The 25137-nt window shown below is 35.1% G+C and overlaps 1 protein-coding gene and 1 pseudogene across 1 annotated transcript; both read right to left on the bottom strand.

The window, feature by feature from the left end:
- On the bottom strand, positions 1–6915 carry LOC110721265 (annotated as a pseudogene).
- Positions 6637–23342, bottom strand: LOC110721452 (tubulin-folding cofactor D-like). The gene is made up of 17 exons (XM_021900600.1): positions 23047–23342; positions 21216–21763; positions 19416–19518; positions 18961–19137; positions 17885–18076; positions 16437–16553; positions 15842–15946; positions 14537–14707; positions 14245–14460; positions 12879–13077; positions 11016–11221; positions 10713–10937; positions 10076–10633; positions 9732–10001; positions 8347–8391; positions 7708–7893; positions 6637–7212 (listed from the first exon to the last, which is right to left on the bottom strand). The coding sequence occupies exons 1-17, from the start codon at positions 23263–23265 to the stop codon at positions 6922–6924; spliced, it is 3828 nt and encodes a 1275-aa protein (XP_021756292.1). The 5' UTR covers positions 23266–23342; the 3' UTR covers positions 6637–6921.
- Between the last annotated feature and the right edge of the window lie 1795 nt (positions 23343–25137).

Raw genomic sequence — 25137 nt, 5'->3', positions numbered from 1 at the left:
TGTATCTCATCCTGAAGTACAAATAGAGCATTACATTCTAAAAACCTGTTGATTCAACTAAAGCAGAGTACGAAGCATGTTCATCATAAATCGATTGTTTTTGCTCTACATCCCTCTTCGACACACCAGAGCTGGCTTTAAGAAGCAGCCCAGGATCCAAACCAGCTAGCTCGTATAATTGCAATCTTCGTTGCTTGGCCTCCTCTAAGTCACCTTCCCAAGCGGTTTCAGAAATAAGTTCAAGAGCTTTCTCCATCTGGTTCTCAGGCAGCAAATTTCCATTTTGTAGCAGGACAAGATACACTTGTTCAGCTGAAGCCTTCCGTATCTGATACAACAGATAGCTTAGATGAATCCATGATCAAGTACTACCATTTACTCCCTCAGTCACATAACAGGCCACATTTCAATTTTAGCTGATCCCAAACTTTCTAAATTTACGAAGCAGCCTCTTTAAGGTTAGTAATTTCCACAGTATCTTTCCAAGTTTAGGGTCATTAAATAAATGTCAAATGCGAGTAAGTAAGAAGCTGAACTACAGGGTTACTAACCTTACTGTAGCCAATTTCTCAAATCCTAAGTTACATTTTGAATTTGGCCATATCTACCTTACTGATACCCTCACAAGATTTTTAAGGAAATATCACATTGGTTAGGTGATGTAAAGTTTAGATAGTGAAGGATAGTTATGGCATACTCCGTATTAGTTAAATTTCTTTAAAAAGACCTCAAATCAAATGTGGCCTATTATTAAGGGACAGAGATTAATTTTTGGCTAAAAGAATGAAAATGCAGAATCCAAATACTCGAAAAGCTGGCGAACCTTGGGATATCGATGCCCGAGGAAAGAGAGTAGATGGGCAAAGGCTTGCATGTTAATAGGTTCAGGAATGGATGCAATATAACCAAGTAGGGCAATTCCTGAATACAATTTCATAAAGTCTTTGCATGCCCTCAGCTCTACTTTAATTGAATCCAACAATCCTGCACAGAAAGTTGCTGTATGGGCCTGAAACCAATGACCAAAGGCACATTAATCAGAAGCATCATCAACGCAATCAAACAACTAGCAGAAACCACTCAATTAATGGACGTCAGGCTTCTTATGGTGAATATAGCAAAGACATGACTTTATCTCTTCATAAGCATGAATTTCTAACAGAGTATTGGATCCAGGAAAAGGCAAATGCAAAATACAGAGAAATTACACTTCAACAAGTATATCCGTAGATATCAAATCAAAATACAATTGATCCTTCAGGAAGTATGTGGTGTTGTAAATTCCACTTGAACTTAAAGATTTTGTTGCTTCACAACTCATAAGTTTCAAGTTCCTATTGCACATCTTGAATTTATAGACAAATACAACAGTCTTCCTATGTTGAAACAAGAACATGATGAGAAGACCAGGGACAAGTCTATCAGCAATAGATTAAACTAAAGAGACATTACAGAGAAATACCTCCATGCTCAGGAAGAACTTTTTACTGAAGAGAATCTCTATAGTCTGAAACAAAAAGGCAATTATATTAGAATGAAATTACTCTATGGTTCTATGCAAAACAACTTTAACATAACAGACCAATAAGAAAGAATACAAAACTCCAAAATACTTGCAAGAGAACAAATAAAGCCACTAGAAGCCAAAGGCAATAATACAGCTCAGTAAGTCAGTAACACATCTTCACAACAGCTTCTTCAAAGAATTATTATTGGATTTAATAATTTTTCTCATAAAAACAAATTGATATTTTTTTCACTGACATCTTTAAGACCAAACTTCAAGCAGGCCAATATTTTAGATTATGCTGAGAGCACGAGCCAATGATACAAAACCTTCAATTTTTTAAGGGTGATTCTGTAATGATCTTGCATTGATCAAAAAATAAAATATAATAAGAAATTTACTGATTTTCAACTTGCCTTAAATCAGACTGAATAACATCAGCTGTTATTCCTCAATACAAAAAACAGAAGCCTTTCAAGGGGGGAAAAGTATACAAGAAAAAAGAAAAAAAACTAACTAATCTGCATGCTCTTACAGGTTCATTGTATTTATTAACATACGTCCTGTAACTTTAAGAAGCAGCTTGAGATCTCATTTTAATCCGCAAGCTGAATCAAATAATAATTCTGAGTTGCATACTTGTTTGTAAGAAAGTTTAAAACATATTGGTCTTAGAAAAGAAATACTTTAAAGAGAAGGATTGATTTTCAACAAAGTAGTACCACATCTTTGACATAGAAGACACAATCCAAACTACAAGGACAATCAAATAACAATTTATTTTTTAAAAAAAAAAATTTTAAATATGAGAAATTCAATCATTTGTTATTTGCTGGAGCTTACATATCTCACACAAGGCAGCTAACTATTCCTGGACCCTAACCTAGACACAAGCCCAAAATGTATTGATATACTGAGCACACAAGGATACTACCTTTTTCTGAGCATGTGAAAGGATTTTATTTACAAAATTTGGCTACAAGGATACCAAGAATCCAGGATATAGGTGGACTTTCTATTTGGCAAATTCTGCAAGTCTTTCTACAGGACAGCATGCCATCAAAAAAATATCATAATTCTAATTTATATTTCAAGATTATGATGAAAAGTATACACACAAAGTCTCACTGCCACCACAGTCAGCAAAAGGGATTGGAAGCACCAAAATCTATAATAAAACACCAAAAACTGCATCCCTTTCACACTTGAATTCTAATGCTCACAAGTTTTGCGTGATACTAAGCTATCTAAACACCTTCAGACAGGCTCAATAGGCATAAAAGTAATCTGTTGATAATAATAAAGATACCACCTCAAAAGTGCTTCAGCAGCAAACTTACCTTCATAGTTGGTGTGATGACTCTATCACATCTTTTATATTCCTGCAGGACCCAAAGTATGTCTGTGGAAAGATTAAGCTCACGGGAGACTCTTTCATCAGCATTTTGAGCTTTGGTCACTAGCAGATAATCTAATAAAGCTGCAAGTGATGCTTTTCCAAGAAACTCTTGTAACCCACCAATCGCTACAACCAGTCCAGATAGTAAAAATCTACTGTAACATCTAATCTCAAGTAACTGTATAAAACGAGGATATGAGAAAGTAGCTACCTGCAAGATAACTCTCCATCAGGAAACAATCAATCTCTCACAAGATTGATATAAAACAATGAAAACATACTTACACCCCACTTCAAATCTGCATCATTTGGTACAATTTCTTCCAACTTCTCCCTGTAAGGTATAAAGGGGATGAATATTGTTTTGTTGTAAAGAATTCTTTGAAGAACCTTGGCAGCAATTTCTCTCAACTTATCCATTTTTTCTACAGCTTGCTTGAGAATTCCTCCGACTAGATTGATAGCTAGTTCCTCATTGAATAATGAGTTCACCTGGTTTTTTCTGATTGCATCAAGTTCTGGGACTTGTGAAGATTCTTCTATTTCTCTTTGATCGCCTACAGCATCACTTCTACAAAGTATATACGTGCATCTCTCAAGGGCAAACCATAGCAGCCTCACGAACCCAAGAACCAACATCACCTCTGTTGTCCACCGAATAATCATCAAGGGCTTTAAACAAACTCCTCATAACTTCATTCTTAATGAGAAGAGAAAGTGCCATATCATCTTCCCTAATATGAACAGATGATGTGGCTCTTGAGTCAGCCAAACTTTCACATACAGCAGCAAGACCTTTGACAGCATTTACCCGTGCTTCAGCATCCCGATCATCAGGATTTTCCTGAAAGTCCAGTCCTTTTAGCTTCTCCAATCAACCTTAAAATTTTCTGAGCAAAAAAGGCATAAAGAAGGTTTCGTTACCTCAATTTCACAAGACTTTGAGAGCTTTATGAGTACATCCTTCCATCTTTTAGTAAGGAATTCACAAGGTAAAATACCAAGTGCCAATGCAGCGCCTCGTCTTACCGCGACATTAGAATCACTCAGCTGCTCGATTATACTTTGATGTAATATCAGAAGAGCCTTTACCATTAGTCGGTTGAAGGTAAGCTGGAACAAAGTGTTTCAGGGCATCAACAGCAGCTATCTACTCAACACATTAAATAATAAAGTGAGGTTTCGGATCTAAGTTGTAATCACAAACACACACAGGTAGAAGATTGACCTGTATCTGAGAATTTGGATGCCTCAGATTCTCATTGAGTGTTTCAAGCAAACTTTGTTTTATTTTGTTCGGTAATTGTATATGGGCCAAAGAGGAGCACTCAATGAACCGAGAAACAGCTGCACGCATTATTTCTCCACCCTTTCCACGATAAAGACGTGCTTTTTCAATAGCAGGGACAAGGCCAGCAAGTTGTTTCTGCTTATCTGCAATAGCAAATACAAAAGTTTAACTTTTAAATTTTATTTAATTTATTTATCTATTAAATCTTTGGATACAGAAAAATTTCAATAAGACCAATCACAGTAAAGAAGGGTCAGGTCCCATAGTTCACAATCAGAGAATAAGATCTAAACATACTGTATATCAGATCAGAGAGAATGTTCCGGTATAAACTACAAGGCCGCAAAGGACTATAAAGAAGCTGAAGAATTTTTTTTAACAATACACTACTAACAATTCCCAACTATTACAGGAAACAAGAAAAATTGATCAGATTTTCTTAGAAGGAATCTGGGACATACCTAGCCAATGAAGATGTATTAGAAAGTAGTTGCAAGACTTGCAACTCTAGAAGGAAAATCTTCAAATATTAAAATAAAACAAAAATAAAAGTCAAGACTCTTGTGCCTTATATTACAGTTCAGGGAGGCCAGACTAATTTTGAGCACTCCAAACAAATATATTAGAAAGATTGAAGTGGGAGAGCAAAAACTTTGGAGCTCAGACAATGGTTACTAGTATGATTGCTCATTGTTTACAGCCAAAACATAAACAAACTCACTAACTCTATCAAAATGAGATCCTATGGGTAGCATACTAGCAGCCATTTAGGAATTCAAGAAAGTTGGCAAAATGAAGATAAAGATTAGAACGTTCCATATCCAGAGCAAAGTTTTAAAAGCTAAACAGCTCAGCATTGGCTAATTTTTGTTCAACAATATAGATTCACTTGCGTTCAGCATTTTAGACATAAAAAATGAAAGGGAAATTTTCATAAGTGGCCATTAATTATTACTCATTCCATTTGTTAGCCATAATATTTTGAAATTTCCATGGCAGCCCTATGTTACTAATTTTCTACAACATGACATAAATGATAAATTTTTTAGTTCATAAATCCGTTTAAATTTAACTTAAGTAAACCATGATTATCCCTTACACTTCAAAAAGAAAAAAAAAAAAAGAGGAATTCCCTCCATCTTCTGACCATCTCACCCATCAACATCATCTATCATCTCTCAGTTGCATCCGCAAACCTGCTTCAAGTCTTTTTGCTCCACTTAAATTGACAGTTTAGATTTGAAAATCCTGTCAAGTTCTTATTTTCAGTTTCTTCTTCAGGGATTTTGATTTCCCCCAAATTTCCCTGTAGTTCTTTTTTCTTTCACCTAACCCTCCCCACCCCTTCTCTCCATAATTTACCCATCACGGAAATATACAGTAGAGTAACATTTCTGCAGAAAGGGTTATCCACTTCAATGAAGGCCGGAAAAACATAAATCTGAGGTATAGTGAGGTCCATACAACAACAATCGAAGCCTTAATCCGAAAAATAATGTGAGATCCATTTATGAGTTGTTTACAGTAATAAGCATAAAGTTTTCATTTAAATAATTCAAAATCACAATTAAATGTAGTGATATACACAAAAAAAACTTTCTGACAGTAAGATCTTTAAAAAGTAAGCTTAGAAGAAGGATGCCAGAAGTAAACTACAAACAGAAAATTCTGATGTTAAGAAGTAAATTAATCCAATGAAAATCTATTGAATAGGAACACTGCAATCTATTTTGTACAGGAGAAAGTCTCTCCTCATAAAGATAAAGATACTATCTGCAAAAAGCATACATGAAGGAAACTAACCAGCAGAATGGGTATGATTGAGCTTATGTAGAGCCAAAACAACTTCTCCAGCTGCTAATGTTGCACCATGGCGCATGCACAAATCAGTTGATAGTGTGCTCGGTATTATTTTTCCTAGGACAGAGTTTGCAAAATGCTCTGGATCATAACTTACAAGGGCAGAAAGGGCTTTAGCAGCTAGTTCCCTTAAGCCTTTATCCTGAAAATATATACAAGAGTCAAATTATAGCAAAATTTTGCATAAAAAATACAAAGAAAAGGCCTGAGTTGGTAATATTACACATAATGGAAATGATGTATATAATGTAAGTCCTAATAAATCAATATTCGTTGTTTTTACTTACGTGGCAAAATTCTTCTCATTCGTCACTTTTGTTTAGGTGGCAAACGAATTTTTTAATTCCAAAATAAACCAGAAATCTAATTTTTAATTGGTCGAAAATATACCTTTGCTTATGTGGCTCGCCGAATGCTGTTGAAAAATGCCTACTTTATTTATATATATTAGATTAGATTATCAAATATCGAGATAAAGATATTAATGATTAAATACATTGACAAACGTGACTAAAGAGAGTGAAAAGAAACCGAGGAAGTAATATATGGGTAAGGACATAGGGTATGTAATAATTCTAGTTTTTTTTTTTTTTTTTTTTTTTTTTTTTTTTTTTTTTTTTTGCCTTTTGTGCAATTTGTACTTTGAATCATGATTGCTTTTTGGTAATAATTTTTCTTAATTAGAATAAAGAGTAAAAGCTCCATTCTAAAGAACCATGATTGCTTTATAGTTTATACTATCAGTCTATCAATAATATTGGTTATGTACAGAAATAGAAATTCCAAAATTCAAACCCCATCTAATTCCTCAAAAGCAACAGGGGGTTTGTATCTCATCCTGAAGTACAAATAGAGCATTACATTCTAAAAACCTGTTGATTCAACTAAAGCAGAGTACGAAGCATGTTCATCATAAATCGATTGTTTTTGCTCTACATCCCTCTTCGACACACCAGAGCTGGCTTTAAGAAGCAGCCCAGGATCCAAACCAGCTAGCTCGTATAATTGCAATCTTCGTTGCTTGGCCTCCTCTAAGTCACCTTCCCAAGCGGTTTCAGAAATAAGTTCAAGAGCTTTCTCCATCTGGTTCTCAGGCAGCAAATTTCCATTTTGTAGCAGGACAAGATACACTTGTTCAGCTGAAGCCTTCCGTATCTGATACAACAGATAGCTTAGATGAATCCATGATCAAGTACTACCATTTACTCCCTCAGTCACATAACAGGCCACATTTCAATTTTAGCTGATCCCAAACTTTCTAAATTTACGAAGCAGCCTCTTTAAGGTTAGTAATTTCCACAGTATCTTTCCAAGTTTAGGGTCATTAAATAAATGTCAAATGCGAGTAAGTAAGAAGCTGAACTACAGGGTTACTAACCTTACTGTAGCCAATTTCTCAAATCCTAAGTTACATTTTGAATTTGGCCATATCTACCTTACTGATACCCTCACAAGATTTTTAAGGAAATATCACATTGGTTAGGTGATGTAAAGTTTAGATAGTGAAGGATAGTTATGGCATACTCCGTATTAGTTAAATTTCTTTAAAAAGACCTCAAATCAAATGTGGCCTATTATTAAGGGACAGAGATTAATTTTTGGCTAAAAGAATGAAAATGCAGAATCCAAATACTCGAAAAGCTGGCGAACCTTGGGATATCGATGCCCGAGGAAAGAGAGTAGATGGGCAAAGGCTTGCATGTTAATAGGTTCAGGAATGGATGCAATATAACCAAGTAGGGCAATTCCTGAATACAATTTCATAAAGTCTTTGCATGCCCTCAGCTCTACTTTAATTGAATCCAACAATCCTGCACAGAAAGTTGCTGTATGGGCCTGAAACCAATGACCAAAGGCACATTAATCAGAAGCATCATCAACGCAATCAAACAACTAGCAGAAACCACTCAATTAATGGACGTCAGGCTTCTTATGGTGAATATAGCAAAGACATGACTTTATCTCTTCATAAGCATGAATTTCTAACAGAGTATTGGATCCAGGAAAAGGCAAATGCAAAATACAGAGAAATTACACTTCAACAAGTATATCCGTAGATATCAAATCAAAATACAATTGATCCTTCAGGAAGTATGTGGTGTTGTAAATTCCACTTGAACTTAAAGATTTTGTTGCTTCACAACTCATAAGTTTCAAGTTCCTATTGCACATCTTGAATTTATAGACAAATACAACAGTCTTCCTATGTTGAAACAAGAACATGATGAGAAGACCAGGGACAAGTCTATCAGCAATAGATTAAACTAAAGAGACATTACAGAGAAATACCTCCATGCTCAGGAAGAACTTTTTACTGAAGAGAATCTCTATAGTCTGAAACAAAAAGGCAATTATATTAGAATGAAATTACTCTATGGTTCTATGCAAAACAACTTTAACATAACAGACCAATAAGAAAGAATACAAAACTCCAAAATACTTGCAAGAGAACAAATAAAGCCACTAGAAGCCAAAGGCAATAATACAGCTCAGTAAGTCAGTAACACATCTTCACAACAGCTTCTTCAAAGAATTATTATTGGATTTAATAATTTTTCTCATAAAAACAAATTGATATTTTTTTCACTGACATCTTTAAGACCAAACTTCAAGCAGGCCAATATTTTAGATTATGCTGAGAGCACGAGCCAATGATACAAAACCTTCAATTTTTTAAGGGTGATTCTGTAATGATCTTGCATTGATCAAAAAATAAAATATAATAAGAAATTTACTGATTTTCAACTTGCCTTAAATCAGACTGAATAACATCAGCTGTTATTCCTCAATACAAAAAACAGAAGCCTTTCAAGGGGGGAAAAGTATACAAGAAAAAAGAAAAAAAACTAACTAATCTGCATGCTCTTACAGGTTCATTGTATTTATTAACATACGTCCTGTAACTTTAAGAAGCAGCTTGAGATCTCATTTTAATCCGCAAGCTGAATCAAATAATAATTCTGAGTTGCATACTTGTTTGTAAGAAAGTTTAAAACATATTGGTCTTAGAAAAGAAATACTTTAAAGAGAAGGATTGATTTTCAACAAAGTAGTACCACATCTTTGACATAGAAGACACAATCCAAACTACAAGGACAATCAAATAACAATTTATTTTTTAAAAAAAAAAATTTTAAATATGAGAAATTCAATCATTTGTTATTTGCTGGAGCTTACATATCTCACACAAGGCAGCTAACTATTCCTGGACCCTAACCTAGACACAAGCCCAAAATGTATTGATATACTGAGCACACAAGGATACTACCTTTTTCTGAGCATGTGAAAGGATTTTATTTACAAAATTTGGCTACAAGGATACCAAGAATCCAGGATATAGGTGGACTTTCTATTTGGCAAATTCTGCAAGTCTTTCTACAGGACAGCATGCCATCAAAAAAATATCATAATTCTAATTTATATTTCAAGATTATGATGAAAAGTATACACACAAAGTCTCACTGCCACCACAGTCAGCAAAAGGGATTGGAAGCACCAAAATCTATAATAAAACACCAAAAACTGCATCCCTTTCACACTTGAATTCTAATGCTCACAAGTTTTGCGTGATACTAAGCTATCTAAACACCTTCAGACAGGCTCAATAGGCATAAAAGTAATCTGTTGATAATAATAAAGATACCACCTCAAAAGTGCTTCAGCAGCAAACTTACCTTCATAGTTGGTGTGATGACTCTATCACATCTTTTATATTCCTGCAGGACCCAAAGTATGTCTGTGGAAAGATTAAGCTCACGGGAGACTCTTTCATCAGCATTTTGAGCTTTGGTCACTAGCAGATAATCTAATAAAGCTGCAAGTGATGCTTTTCCAAGAAACTCTTGTAACCCACCAATCGCTACAACCAGTCCAGATAGTAAAAATCTACTGTAACATCTAATCTCAAGTAACTGTATAAAACGAGGATATGAGAAAGTAGCTACCTGCAAGATAACTCTCCATCAGGAAACAATCAATCTCTCACAAGATTGATATAAAACAATGAAAACATACTTACACCCCACTTCAAATCTGCATCATTTGGTACAATTTCTTCCAACTTCTCCCTGTAAGGTATAAAGGGGATGAATATTGTTTTGTTGTAAAGAATTCTTTGAAGAACCTTGGCAGCAATTTCTCTCAACTTATCCATTTTTTCTACAGCTTGCTTGAGAATTCCTCCGACTAGATTGATAGCTAGTTCCTCATTGAATAATGAGTTCACCTGGTTTTTTCTGATTGCATCAAGTTCTGGGACTTGTGAAGATTCTTCTATTTCTCTTTGATCGCCTACAGCATCACTTCTACAAAGTATATACGTGCATCTCTCAAGGGCAACCATAGCAGCCTCACGAACCCAAGAACCAACATCACCTCTGTTGTCCACCGAATAATCATCAAGGGCTTTAAACAAACTCCTCATAACTTCATTCTTAATGAGAAGAGAAAGTGCCATATCATCTTCCCTAATATGAACAGATGATGTGGCTCTTGAGTCAGCCAAACTTTCACATACAGCAGCAAGACCTTTGACAGCATTTACCCGTGCTTCAGCATCCCGATCATCAGGATTTTCCTGAAAGTCCAGTCCTTTTAGCTTCTCCAATCAACCTTAAAATTTTCTGAGCAAAAAGGCATAAAGAAGGTTTCGTTACCTCAATTTCACAAGACTTTGAGAGCTTTATGAGTACATCCTTCCATCTTTTAGTAAGGAATTCACAAGGTAAAATACCAAGTGCCAATGCAGCGCCTCGTCTTACCGCGACATTAGAATCACTCAGCTGCTCGATATACTTTGATGTAATATCAGAAGAGCCTTTACCATTAGTCGGTTGAAGGTAAGCTGGAACAAAGTGTTTCAGGGCATCAACAGCAGCTATCTACTCAACACATTAAATAATAAAGTGAGGTTTCGGATCTAAGTTGTAATCACAAACACACACAGGTAGAAGATTGACCTGTATCTGAGAATTTGGATGCCTCAGATTCTCATTGAGTGTTTCAAGCAAACTTTGTTTTATTTTGTTCGGTAATTGTATATGGGCCAAAGAGGAGCACTCAATGAACCGAGAAACAGCTGCACGCATTATTTCTCCACCCTTTCCACGATAAAGACGTGCTTTTTCAATAGCAGGGACAAGGCCAGCAAGTTGTTTCTGCTTATCTGCAATAGCAAATACAAAAGTTTAACTTTTAATTTTATTTAATTTATTTATCTATTAAATCTTTGGATACAGAAAATTTCAATAAGACCAATCACAGTAAAGAAGGGTCAGGTCCCATAGTTCACAATCAGAGAATAAGATCTAAACATACTGTATATCAGATCAGAGAGAATGTTCCGGTATAAACTACAAGGCCGCAAAGGACTATAAAGAAGCTGAAGAATTTTTTTTAACAATACACTACTAACAATTCCCAACTATTACAGGAAACAAGAAAAATTGATCAGATTTTCTTAGAAGGAATCTGGGACATACCTAGCCAATGAAGATGTATTAGAAAGTAGTTGCAAGACTTGCAACTCTAGAAGGAAAATCTTCAAATATTAAAATAAAACAAAAATAAAAGTCAAGACTCTTGTGCCTTATATTACAGTTCAGGGAGGCCAGACTAATTTTGAGCACTCCAAACAAATATATTAGAAAGATTGAAGTGGGAGAGCAAAACTTTGGAGCTCAGACAATGGTTACTAGTATGATTGCTCATTGTTTACAGCCAAAACATAAACAAACTCACTAACTCTATCAAAATGAGATCCTATGGGTAGCATACTAGCAGCCATTTAGGAATTCAAGAAAGTTGGCAAAATGAAGATAAAGATTAGAACGTTCCATATCCAGAGCAAAGTTTTAAAAGCTAAACAGCTCAGCATTGGCTAATTTTTGTTCAACAATATAGATTCACTTGCGTTCAGCATTTTAGACATAAAAAAATGAAAGGGAAATTTTCATAAGTGGCCATTAATTATTACTCATTCCATTTGTTAGCCATAATATTTTGAAATTTCCATGGCAGCCCTATGTTACTAATTTTCTACAACATGACATAAATGATAAATTTTTAGTTCATAAATCCGTTTAAATTTAACTTAAGTAAACCATGATTATCCCTTACACTTCAAAAAGAAAAAAAAAAAAAGAGAATTCCCTCCATCTTCTGACCATCTCACCCATCAACATCATCTATCATCTCTCAGTTGCATCCGCAAACCTGCTTCAAGTCTTTTTGCTCCACTTAAATTGACAGTTTAGATTTGAAAATCCTGTCAAGTTCTTATTTTCAGTTTCTTCTTCAGGGATTTTGATTTCCCCCCAAATTTCCCTGTAGTTCTTTTTTCTTTCACCTAACCCTCCCCACCCCTTCTCTCCATAATTTACCCATCACGGAAATATACAGTAGAGTAACATTTCTGCAGAAAGGGTTATCCACTTCAATGAAGGCCGGAAAAACATAAATCTGAGGTATAGTGAGGTCCATACAACAACAATCGAAGCCTTAATCCGAAAAATAATGTGAGATCCATTTATGAGTTGTTTACAGTAATAAGCATAAAGTTTTCATTTAAATAATTCAAAATCACAATTAAAATGTAGTGATATACACAAAAAAAACTTTCTGACAGTAAGATCTTTAAAAAGTAAGCTTAGAAGAAGGATGCCAGAAGTAAACTACAAACAGAAAATTCTGATGTTAAGAAGTAAATTAATCCAATGAAAATCTATTGAATAGGAACACTGCAATCTATTTTGTACAGGAGAAAGTCTCTCCTCATAAAGATAAAGATACTATCTGCAAAAGCATACATGAAGGAAACTAACCAGCAGAATGGGTATGATTGAGCTTATGTAGAGCCAAAACAACTTCTCCAGCTGCTAATGTTGCACCATGGCGCATGCACAAATCAGTTGATAGTGTGCTCGGTATTATTTTTCCTAGGACAGAGTTTGCAAAATGCTCTGGATCATAACTTACAAGGGCAGAAAGGGCTTTAGCAGCTAGTTCCCTTAAGCCTTTATCCTGAAAATATATACAAGAGTCAAATTATAGCAAAATTTTGCATAAAAAATACAAAGAAAAGGCCTGAGTTGGTAATATTACACATAATGGAAATGATGTATATAATGGCATTATACCACTAGATTATACATGCGCATATGACAATAATCAAGATTGTTTCTTCAGGCTCCAGCAAGTTTTACATATAACTGTTTAAGCTAAATAATTAACAAATTTGATGGATGTGACTATATGAGTCCATATGGTGCAAAGTTAGGCCCAACTTGGCGCCTAAAGTGATGTGTGCTGTACATTCATAGTCACTTAAGTATTTGATATATTAATAAGTTATATCACTACATTAAGGCCAGCTCACTTCACCTGATGTTTACTGGATTCAGTTTTTACCAAGTAAATCTTATCAAAACTGATACTATTCTTTTTACTTATTCAATTGATTCTCTCATGAGCAGTTACAGATTAATACTGAGTTTTACCAATAAAAACTAATTTTCACTGATCATAACTTACTCAGAAATTAAACTGAATTTTGCTGATTAAACAAACAACTAATGATTATAACTATTTTTCACTGGAGTAGTGGATATTATTCTCTCTTAATTAAAGAGTACATGGCCTAAATCTCCATTTAAAATTTTCGTTCAAGATCCTCTCCAGCAACCGAAACCCATTCCCAAGAAGCAAGCAAGAGATTTATGCCCCAACAAACTAGAATAACTGACAGCTTAAGTGCATTCAAAAGGAATAAGATCAACAGCTCCCTATAAGTGTACTGATTAATGGAGAATATGCTGTAATATTTCACAGCACAGAGAGCGACAGGGGTAAGGGGATAAAGAAAACGTCAGCCAGAGGGCAGTTAAGTACATTAACTATGTCATGCATAGCAGGAATATAACAAAAAGCAAGTGGGGAAGGAATTGCAAACGAGAGGAAGCAGAGAAGATGCTTTGGGGCTACAACCTCTAGACATTTTAAGCCAATCAGGTAATTAAATATCAACAATTCGCAAGGTTTGAAAATGAGAGAATGACATTATACTGATAGCAAGACAACATCATCATGCAATATAAAGAATGAGCAATATTACAACTTAAATGACATGAAATGTCTTTAAGCGAAACAGTACACATATATGGTAGGAGAGTCAAATTTAGAAATTCATACCCAGTGACACATTTTGCTATTTAGCAGTTCATCCACAAAAGGGTAAAGATACCCCTCATACTTAGCAATGCCAACGGCCACATTCAGATATGAGTTTGCACGTGATGAAAGAGCAAAGTAATCAGCAGTATTCACAATGTCAATACCATGCGGGTAATTTCCTTGTCTTCCTACATTTTCCTGAAAGGCTGCAGCAGCTGCTCTTCTACAGTTCACCTGAATCACATTTCAAAAGATTCAGCTGGCAACAAGAATCAATCCAAGTATAAATACACCATAGATAAGTAGCCACCTCACGGTCATAACAAGCAACTGTCAAAAGATGAGGAGCAAGTTGTTCCAGTATGCTTCTCATGTCAGTGTGGTAGTATGCACGACCAAATGCCCAACAAACATAAGCAGCAGCATCGCGAACATGAGCCCCAACACTATGTGGGCCCCTACGAACATCATAATGCAGTGCCTGTAAAAATGAAATTAATAAGAATAGTCATTGCATAGCCCCCAAAAAAAAAAGCCTTATATCTAAAAGGATGGAGTTGGATGAGGTCCTTCACAAAAATTCTCATCCAACTTTCACTTCTATGATTCTATCCAGGGCTACATGGTTTGCAAAACCGCTTTTCATGGATCGTTTTTAACTGCATCCTTACAAGTCATCTTCGACCTACCTCAGCTTCTTTTAAGATCTTTTTCATCTTGACCCTCCACCTTCTTTACCAGTGCATCCTTGAGGTCGATGTTTTACAAAACCAAACCAATGTGTCAATTCTCCCTTATTCTATCCTATATTTGCAACTCCAACTTTCCACCGTCTATCTACATTTCTCCCCCATTGTGTTACCATACATTCATCTCAACTTACAAATCTCTTCTACACTCATCTTAACATGCTCCTTAAAAAGCCCAACATCCTAACCCGTATGATAACCGTGTTCTAATTGTTTTATGGTAAAAAATTTCTTTTAACCTTAAAGACAAGCTATGATCACAATCACACATAAACCCAGTCGCTGCTCTCCATTTGAGCCATCCAGACTTAATTCTACAAGATTTGATTAATCTGTGAATCCTTATAAATCAGGGGGGGGGAATCTAAGTAGACATATATACATATTCTTCAAACCATGTGCTAGATGTTCAACATTGTTCTTTTTTAAAGATTTTAAGGCTATGGAAGATACATATCCACTAGGAATAGGATGGCATAGAGAGTCTAAAAGACCATAGAGAACATTAATTTTATCAGAACTGTTGTTTACTTGTTTCTGCATTAGTTGTCACTATTACTACCTATCTTGTTTTCAATTCGTTCATACAGGGCACCGGTTCTTTTGGAAAGGGAAAAAAAAAAAAAAAAAAAAAAAAGAGGTTGCATAGGCCGGCCTATAGCTAGAAAGTGTTAGTTTTGTTTTCATGCACTGCACATGTTAACATAAAAACATATAGTCCATGTGTTGGTACTGTAATTCAGCTTCATCTAGTAAGCTAAGTATGGATGGTAGTTGGTATTGTTTGAAATTTTAAAGACACCAAAAGACTAAGAGATGATCTTTCAATCTATTTGTCATAACATCTCTATACCAGATGATCTAACCTTAATAACAACATTGACAACTTTTGGAAGACTAATTGGCAACAGCAACCCCCGACGAGCAAGTTCAGCTAAAGCTAGGCAGCCTCCATGCCATGAACCATCTCCCTGGAAAGAATAGCCAGAAAAGCCAATTAATTTTCAGCATATTACATATACATATACAATGTAAATAATAATCTCTAACTGTTGAAGCTTCATAATGCTCCAGAAAATTGATACGAAGACAAAAGGCCTCCAACGGCCCCACAAAGGAAGGGCTAAAATGGTGAAACATATCTATGTTAAATGAAACTGTATCCAAGTCTTAGAGGCCTGGCACATGTAACAGACTCAGTTCATTTCCAAAATCTTATGTGAAACAAAAGTTCTGAGTAAAAAAACTCATAAAATAGCACATAGACGGTTTTTATTTAGATGGTTTTTATTTGACAAGAGATGAAGAGATATATCAAAAATGACACCACAGAGGAGTCACCCATGAACAAAGGATGAAAGGGGCACTGATAAACAACATGATTTGCAAAGTCCAGTGAAAGTAGATTTCAATTTGGAAAATCATCATGCAAGATTTATTACTAAAGCAAAGACAGCATACCTCACGAGGTGAAAATAACTCCAGCACAGATGAAAGGACTTCATCAGATAGGGAAAATGTGAGACGTGAGGTTACACGGCCAATACCTTTCGCTGCAGACCAACGGACAACAGTGTCCTGAAATTTTTTTTATTATAATATCACTGCAAGGATGTTGAAGACCAGAAGCATGGCTAAAATTCAGGTGGATATATTAGGTGGTGCCTCAACAATCATGGATTAAATTATCAATTTAACTAAGAGAAACAAAGCACTAAATACGTAACACAGAAGAAAAATTATTCTTCGGTAAGAGAGTAGGAGGAAAAACTTGGGCCATTCATTAGCCTTATCAGCAAAAAGCATAGAGCATGGAAGCTCTGCTGAGCTTCTTCACTACGTAAAAAGTATTGTAATGTATTATGCAGATACACTAAGTTACTGCATCAAGATATGGCATAGACTAAGGCAACTGATGATGTGTATTAAGTTACCATGGCTAAATATGGGTATTGAGAACATGTCTAACTTGCCATGGATCGACAATTTTGGAACTCATTTGATCTTCAAATTCAGGATGGATCCCTTTACTATATTAATCATCAAATTTTGTGGGATTTTAATGTCTGGAGTAGTATGTCATGGATGATGAAAAGGGTGGTTTTGGTTAAGGATCATTGGACCTCATCTACAGAGTGGCAAGTTGGCAACCAGTAGTAAATGATGGGAAATTTTGCATTTAACATGCCTACATGAAACATAGAGGGGTAAAGGTCCAATGGAAAAATCAGGTGTGTTCAAATAGGACCAGCCCAAGAGCTGTGTTTGTCCCATAAAAGAGGATACGGTGCAATTTGGGATTAATCATGATCCCTATTGTGTTTTGCATGAACGGGCTGTGGAAAATATGGTGCACAAATCTTTGAGTGTGATTTTAGTAAGAATGTTTGGAAAGATATTCTTCAATGGCTTGGCTGCTCATCTTGAGACCTTGAGGTTGTTTGGTTGCAAAAATATTGTCAGAAAAAAGTACTTCAGATAAGATCTTGACGAGTTGCTCAGCACAATCTATGTATGCTATTGGGATAGCCAGGAAAAAGAAGCATTCAAAATGTTGATTCCTGCATAGCATGTTCTGTTTTCGAAGGGTAATTCATTTGAGTTTATTTAGGCAAGATGGTATGTCATTTGTTTTGGCAGCCTAGTCTGGGATTGTAATGAAAAAATTTGATCCTAGTGTATGATATTACTGCTTTGGTTTTAATAAATCTTTTTTTTTTAAAAAAAATAGCATTTATGTGTATAGCCTTCAAAACCAGAAACAAACACAAGACCTATTAGAGAGCTCTCTTGTTAAGACCATGCAATATTGAGGCATCATGCAATATGATTTCTGTTTCCGAGTTTAATGCACAAGAGTGCAATGGAGATTGGATAAATGAAAAAGAATCTCACCCCTTCAAACATACCGTATCTTTCAAGCCAGTCAGTAGCACTTCAATAATCTCTTCTACAAGTTCTGGAACATCCATGCCTTCATTTTCTTCACTGTTCATGCTTTGATCTATACTGGATGATTTCATATCAGCACCATGACAGCAGTGATCTGTTCCTTTCACATCATTGGTTAATAGATCCTGTCCCAGTGATGCGACTTTACCCTGCAGAGAAGCATATATATATGTGAGCTTCTTGACAAAAATGAGGAATATTAGGACAAACCATATTTTGTTTTTATAATTATATATGTTTCAGAAATTAGAACATATTATCCAGTGAAAAAAAATGAGTAGAGAAAGAGAAGCGTGATAAGAAAACTAAATTACAAATCATGTCAATTTCTTCAAGCCTATCTAATCAAATAATTCTTAAAGCCCCAGCCGCCTTGACCAATAAAGACACTAGATTACTAAATTATGAAGGATTCCTCGTCTCATACCGTTATATGTTCATACTGTTATTTTGATGAAACACTTTCGCCCTATCTTAGGAGGTGGGGGCGATTACACTCTCTCAACAAATATTTAAAACTAGAATATACTCGCACACGGGGTACATTAATCATATACAACGTCAGTTTTTATTATAACATTTTCTTTTGCAGATATGATAAGCAGAAGACTGAAAGTAAATAAATGTTCGGAAGAGACCGGAAGTTACTATGTCAAGGTTTTTTTTTTTTTTTTTTTTGAATTAGAAATTAACTAAATTGGAGCATTATTAGAGGTTTGCGGGTTAAAATTAAAAAATTGAATCCTAAATTGTTATACAAGATTAGACAGCTATCAAACTTGCTAAATGAGTAATTCAAAAAATAAGGGAAACACTCAATTCTCATAATCCACCTCTGACTAGAAGAGAAGAGTACAATCCTTTTCCTATACTAATTTTTCTCCATCACAAAAAGGGTCAAAAATACATATATTTTGTAACATGGAGAAGAGATATTATCAAATAATGAATTATGTTCACGATCCAGGAACACACAAGCAAAGGAAGTACAAAGTTACAGAATCAAAGAACTAGGAGTTTCAGCTGTCCTGACCTTATAATGCCAAGATAGAGAACGATGAGGAAGGCAAACAAGACCTATACGCTGAGTTAGCTTTACAAGATACTTGCGAAGCAAAGGGCTTCTCCCTGCCACACTGGACTTCATCAAGGCAGATACATCATTCCAGACAATGGGAACCACATCAAGTAGGACTTTTCTGCTACCAGCCTGCATCAAACATTATCTGTACATTACTGTGTGGCAAACTCAGCTTTGAGTCTTAAAGAAAGAGGAACTAAGAATAACATGGAGCAAATCAGATCCTAACAGAGTTATTAGACACCCCAATTAGATGTATAGAACATATCAATTCTAAAAGTCCTTCTAATCTTGCCAATTGTTTGATCCCCTCCCCTACCCCCTCTTCCCAAACTACCAACCAACAATAAAACAAAAACAATAGTTCAGCCAATAAAGAGAAACCAGTATAATAAGCAAGAATCAACCTTTAAAACGGCAGCCAAAGCTTCCACAGCACCAAGCAAACGGAAATGGTCCATGACATTATCGGATGACAGAGACAATACTTCATGAGTCCATTCAGTGAAGCTGAAAAACAAATCAGATTTTTTAATTCCATTGAGTTGAGTGGTAAATTTTTACTTCAAAGATTAAATCAAGAAGCAAGTCAAATATGTTCAAAAAAAGATTACATCAAAGATGGATTACTGAAAAAAGGTAACAAAATAACTAAAAGTTAGTCATTATAAAACACCTAAAAGTAATCACTCTGTCAACTGATATTTCTCATTTTTTTTCCTTTATTAAATGTCCCTAAATGTTTTTCAAGTTTCTAATGCTAAGAGAAAACTGTTGTAAAGCCACAAATCTAATTGTTGATTACTTATTCTTGTTAAATGCCCTAGATATGACAATAATAGTAGGTAGAAAGTGTATCTGAGAAGGTTCACATTATGCTCAAATACAATGCTTCCACTTTTCAAATTCCCCATTACTTTTCATTTGATGACCTAAAGCTCAGGAAATACTCCTCATAGGTGCAGAAAGCGAATGACTACTAGTGAAATAATCATCGCAAGGCTTGCTAATCACACACAACAGGCTTGATTGGTTGTAGGACAGCACATGGATGGCCACAGCTTCTCCTGCGATGACTCAGACCTTCAGATGCAAAATAAACTATAGGGACAGGAAGCATTCCTACCCAGTGGAATCTCCCTACTCCATGTCACTCTCAAGTTTTATGCATAAATTTGAACAGGTAGTTAGCAATTCCCATTTCTTTAACAACTTTTCTCGGGTTGACAGCTGATACAGCCTCTTATTAAGCAAACTCCCAAAAGCAATCGACATAGTCCTTTTATAAATTTGCTCAGGTAGTAACTGTTCTATGAATTGACATCTTTATATGTGAATTTTTATGTAAGCCTATCACTTGCTTCTCTTCAATGGAAGTTCCCTTCAAATTGTTCAAGGCAGTGATTTCAACTTCCATTTAAGAAAATTCTTTTCGGACTCTATCCCCTAACAAATGACTTCTTTATCTAAAATCTTTCTTCTTTTTTGCAAAATCTTTTTTAATAAGGGATTCGTAAGGGATGAGGCATCATTCCAAGTCGCAACTACTTAAAAATAGAGATGTGAGGAAAGGTGTTGTATTCCTTAGAATTCTTTCAATAAATATAAAATGAGGAAGGCCTTAAAAGTAAGCAACAATGAAGAAAATTTACCTAAATTTGCATCTAGTCAAAAGTCATCTAGCGATTTAGTTATACAAACAACCCAAATTTCATTAGAAGTAATGCACTCCGCATAATCCAAGAAATCTAAGAGCAGAGCAACACCAATCACCAATTCAAACAATGAGCAACCTGACGATGGTCCCTGTTATCTCATATTCTGATTGCTTTATCTGCAGCCCATACGCATAAGTAAATCATCTATGGCAGCTACTCCATTTTACCTGGAGCACACGCAGTTTTAGGAAGATTTTAGAGAAGGTAAAGGACAGCTTAATAAAACTAACACTAAACCTTAATATACCAACACTATCTTCTTATCGGTGTTTGATTTATTTTGATCCAATTGTACAGTTACCTTCTCTAATATCTTCCTTGAACTACGTGCCAAGAGGCTAACAGAGGATGTATGATCTAAGATGATTAAAATTATATCATCCTCAACCCCACACGCAAGCAGCACCTCCATCCTAGCATACACCTATTCTTTCTTCCACTCAAAGACTTGAAACATTAATCAATAGAAGAGTGATCTTAAGAAGAAACCTGATAAAAGCCTTCAGCATATCAGGGCGTGTCAAAAGTCTTGAGAGTAGCAAGCCAGAAATGGTACGCATGGGGCCTGCATTTGAAAGATAATCCTTGCAGAACTCCAATATCCTAAGTACCAGGGGTGATGGCTCATCTCCTTTTAAATGGCCAGTTTGTGCAATACTTGTGTCAACTGAAGATATGTCAAACGGAACCAGAACAAGGATAGATAGCCACAATAGTATAACACATTTTGCTTCCATCTCTCCAGTGCTTTCATGGCGCAGGGATGTTGTCGTATTTGAAGAATGGCACTTCTCTAGGAGAGACACAGCAAGTTCTAAGTCAGAAACCTGATGTGGGAAAAACTTGGTAACAGCCTTGTATCCACAAACAGTAACTAATGTGTAGATTATTATGCAAACAGGTTTGACCACTTCAAGAATCTCGTCAGACTCTGCTCCTAGTTCAATTATTTTGGTACGGATGATGAACATCAAAGGAGAAACTATGCTTTCAAGGTAAGGCTCCAATAGTTGTCCTTCCTCCTGATACTTGTCCATCTACACAATAAAATAAAACAATCTTCAGTACTATGGAGAAGCAAGCAAGAAACACAGCTTCATTGACCAATAGAAATAATGGGTAGCCTAAAAAATGATATTAAAACACCAACAAAAGGCCACAAAATGACCAGATTGGATAACCCTGCAGGATAATCTATAACCAAATTAAATTTTCTGGGACTAGCATAGTCCCCATGTTGACAAGTTTTTATGAGAAATTAAAGCTTTCACATTTCTTTATCAATCCCATGGCTACAGAGTACTGCAAACAACTCCATGCTGACACACAAGAGTATTGCACAGGAAGATATCTAAGTGCTTTTAGCACATTAGAAGAGGTAATACGGAGAAAAACAAGTGCTAGAAGAGTCATCTTGAAATAAGGATGCTACCAACAATATCAAGTAATTGCGTTTATAACAGATTTACGCGCACCCTTAAATAAAGATCGAACCATTTGTGGCCTGTGGATATTATCTTAGAAATCAGGAGAGGCCCTGTGATTAGGTATGAATTTTACTCCCACAAGTGAATGAGAAAAACCTCTACACATCGACTGGGATATTACTTGATAAAAATTACTCGTAACCCTACCATGCTCAGTAATTTATAGCCTCAAAACAAATGCCAGACCTGACAAGAAACCTTGCAACACTATAACTGCTCGAAGCCCCCCCCCCCCTCTCTTCTTCCAACCCAACCAATCTCTACTCTTACCAACAACTCACAAATCTATGTCCAAAAGATATCTCAGAATTGTATAAATCACCATTAACGTCACTCGGGACCTAATTTACATCCTCTTAACCCGTCCCCAGCTGATTTCTTGTTTTTCCTTTACATAATTCAACAAAAATAATGACATTGCAACACAAGTCAAAAAATATTCCTATACATCCACGCATTGACGCCATTCCACTCTTTGAAATCATCCGACGACAAGGAAGCCATCTAATTCAGATAAACGCAACTATAAAAAAAAAATAATCAGCGCTAATGAACAACCAATACAACTATAGAGGTAGGCAACTGTAATAACTAAATTGAATTACTTCGTAACTAATACGCAGATCAATTCTATCATATAATTACTAATAAATTTCAATACATTGATAAAAAAACCAGCTCCATTCAAATGCAACACTTTCTATAGCAATCAATTTATAATCAAAAACCCTAAAATCAACTTTTAGCAACAAAACTACGAATCAAAACACCTATAAACAACAATCAAACGTAGGAAAGATAATCAATGATTAAAAGCGGGAGAGAGAGATTACAATGGAGCGGATCTTGTAAGCGGAGGAAAGATCGGTGACACGACCAGCAGAAACGATTTCGTCGAGAATGGATTTGACGACATTCCATTCTTGAAGGAAGTACTTTTGCAAAACCCTTTCTTTGCAATCGTATTCGTCATCTTCTTCAACCTTCTCATTTGCAGTTTCTCCGCCATTGTTATCCAGCTTTGCTGCTGTTGTATCTTCCATCACCACCATTTTTTCTCGTGTTTCTGTTTCCCGCCACCAGTTATACACTTGATACAGTTTATAATTTCATTGGGCTCTTGTGTTCCTAATATTAGAGTGAGTAATTGGGTGGTTGAAAATTGAAATGGGTACGATTAAGGTTTATTCGGTTCGGGTCATGTTCGGTTCGGGTCATGTTTGAGTTACATTTGGATAATGTGATGTGCAATCGGTTTGAAATTTTGGATTGAGAGACTTTGAGTTATAAAATTCTCGGAATACATTGTGCTTCGGAAGTTTGTTTTTCTTCTGCCCGTCATGCCAATAACAAGTCTAGAAAAAATTGAGTCTACTTAAATAAAAGTTTAAGTGAATATAAGGGAGGTTCAAATGACATAAGATTGGTCAAAAATAATGAGTCAAATTCAACAAAATATAAATTACAAAACATAACTCGATTTCAGTCACTTAATGTTATCTGAGCTCGCTACTAAAGATCCACTCATCAATTAAAATTGGTCCACCATGATAATAAAAATAGGGTCTTAATATTTCATTTTCAATGCTCGATCTCAATAAGAGGCTTTGTTATTAATGTTCTTAAAGCAATTTATCATGTAAATGAGAAATTTGATAAAATCTTAACTATAACCTAGTCTATTACTTATTGATAATAGTGTAATATTCATTCAAACTTAATTTGACTTAGGTTAATCCCTTATGTAATAGTTGGGATACATGTGTTAGGCAAACTGTCCAAACTTATTAATGGAAATATTTTCATTTAGTTCATTAGTAAATTCATCATTAAAAGGGTAATTTATTGATAATAACTTACTTCATTTATTTTTCCTTTTGAAGTTTCAACTATTGCAATATCAAGCTACTCTATATTTTTTATTTTTTTGTGGAATTTGGTTGGCAAGTGACAAATTGGAGTTTATTGCGCATTATAGGATTGATTTTATTGATAATGTTAAGGAACTTTTTGCTCCAATCAAAACTTGTAGGATTGATTTTCTCATAAGGTTTAAATGTGGGGTTAAAAACTCTAAAACAATCTCAAATCATTTGCTTGTTTGATCAGATATGAGAAGTATTATTACTATACTATATTTTCTATTGTAATTTCAACTCTTAATTAGGAATTGACACCGGCGGAGCCAGGGTGGGACAGCTCTCCCCCCACTTTTTTTTTTTTAAAAAAAAATCAATTTAAATACGTTAGTTTGTGCATTATAATTTGTTGCAAATGAAATGGTTCAGCAGTGCAAGCATGACTTGTGGAGCCATAGAACGCGAGATCAAACCCCCTGACGTTCATTTTAGAGTCTTATTTTTGAATAAGTGCAAATGACTAGATATGAAGTTTAAACCCGCAATATTCTTGTAACAATCAATTGTTGCCTTAATGGTTAGTTAAATGAGCTTGATTCAAGAGACAGTTCAATTTTTACAGTAACCATTTCACTTTTTTTAAAAAAAAATATAAAAAAAAATTCCTATTTTTTTCCTTACAATTACTCCACAAATTATTTGAATAATTGTAATTGTAGTTTTGCATGAACAATACCCCAAATTACGTTTGTAATAGGGAATTATGACAAGTACTACATTTAATTAGCTATATTATTTCATGTTCAAATTGTTCTAAAATTCTAAGCACATAATCAATTACTTTTATGGAAGAAGAATTGGTATAAAATGTTGGTTTTTTTTTTTTTTAATAAGTACTCTGTATTTTGAATTTTTAAATTTGTAAAACATCAACTAATTAAGTATATATTTGTTCCAACATTTTTGTCAAACTAAGTAATGTCGTCCATTTGTCCCCCCGATTTAAAATTCATGGCTCCACCACAATTGGTAGTTGTTTGGCTGAGTATAGAAAATTTCACTTAC

Source organism: Chenopodium quinoa, unplaced genomic scaffold, assembly GCF_001683475.1.
Source record: "Chenopodium quinoa cultivar QQ74 unplaced genomic scaffold, ASM168347v1, whole genome shotgun sequence".
Lineage (NCBI taxonomy): Eukaryota > Viridiplantae > Streptophyta > Magnoliopsida > Caryophyllales > Amaranthaceae > Chenopodium > Chenopodium quinoa.
Note: the sequence above shows the minus strand (reverse complement) of the source record. Positions and strands in the feature narration are given on the sequence as shown.

What these genes read in the sequence shown, in the direction of transcription:
- LOC110721452 (XM_021900600.1), bottom strand. Translation starts at nt 23,265, where the DNA reads ATGGTGGTGATGGAAGATACAACAGCAGCAAAGCTGGATAACAATGGC. An exon ending in CTTTGGCTGCCGTTTTAAAG is followed by an intron (nt 19,138 to 19,415) that starts GTTGATTCTTGC and finishes TGTTTGATGCAG; the next exon opens with GCTGGTAGCAGAAAAGTCCT. An exon ending in AGTTCTTCCTGAGCATGGAG is followed by an intron (nt 7,894 to 8,346) that starts GTATTTCTCTGT and finishes CATTGGTTTCAG; the next exon opens with GCCCATACAGCAACTTTCTG.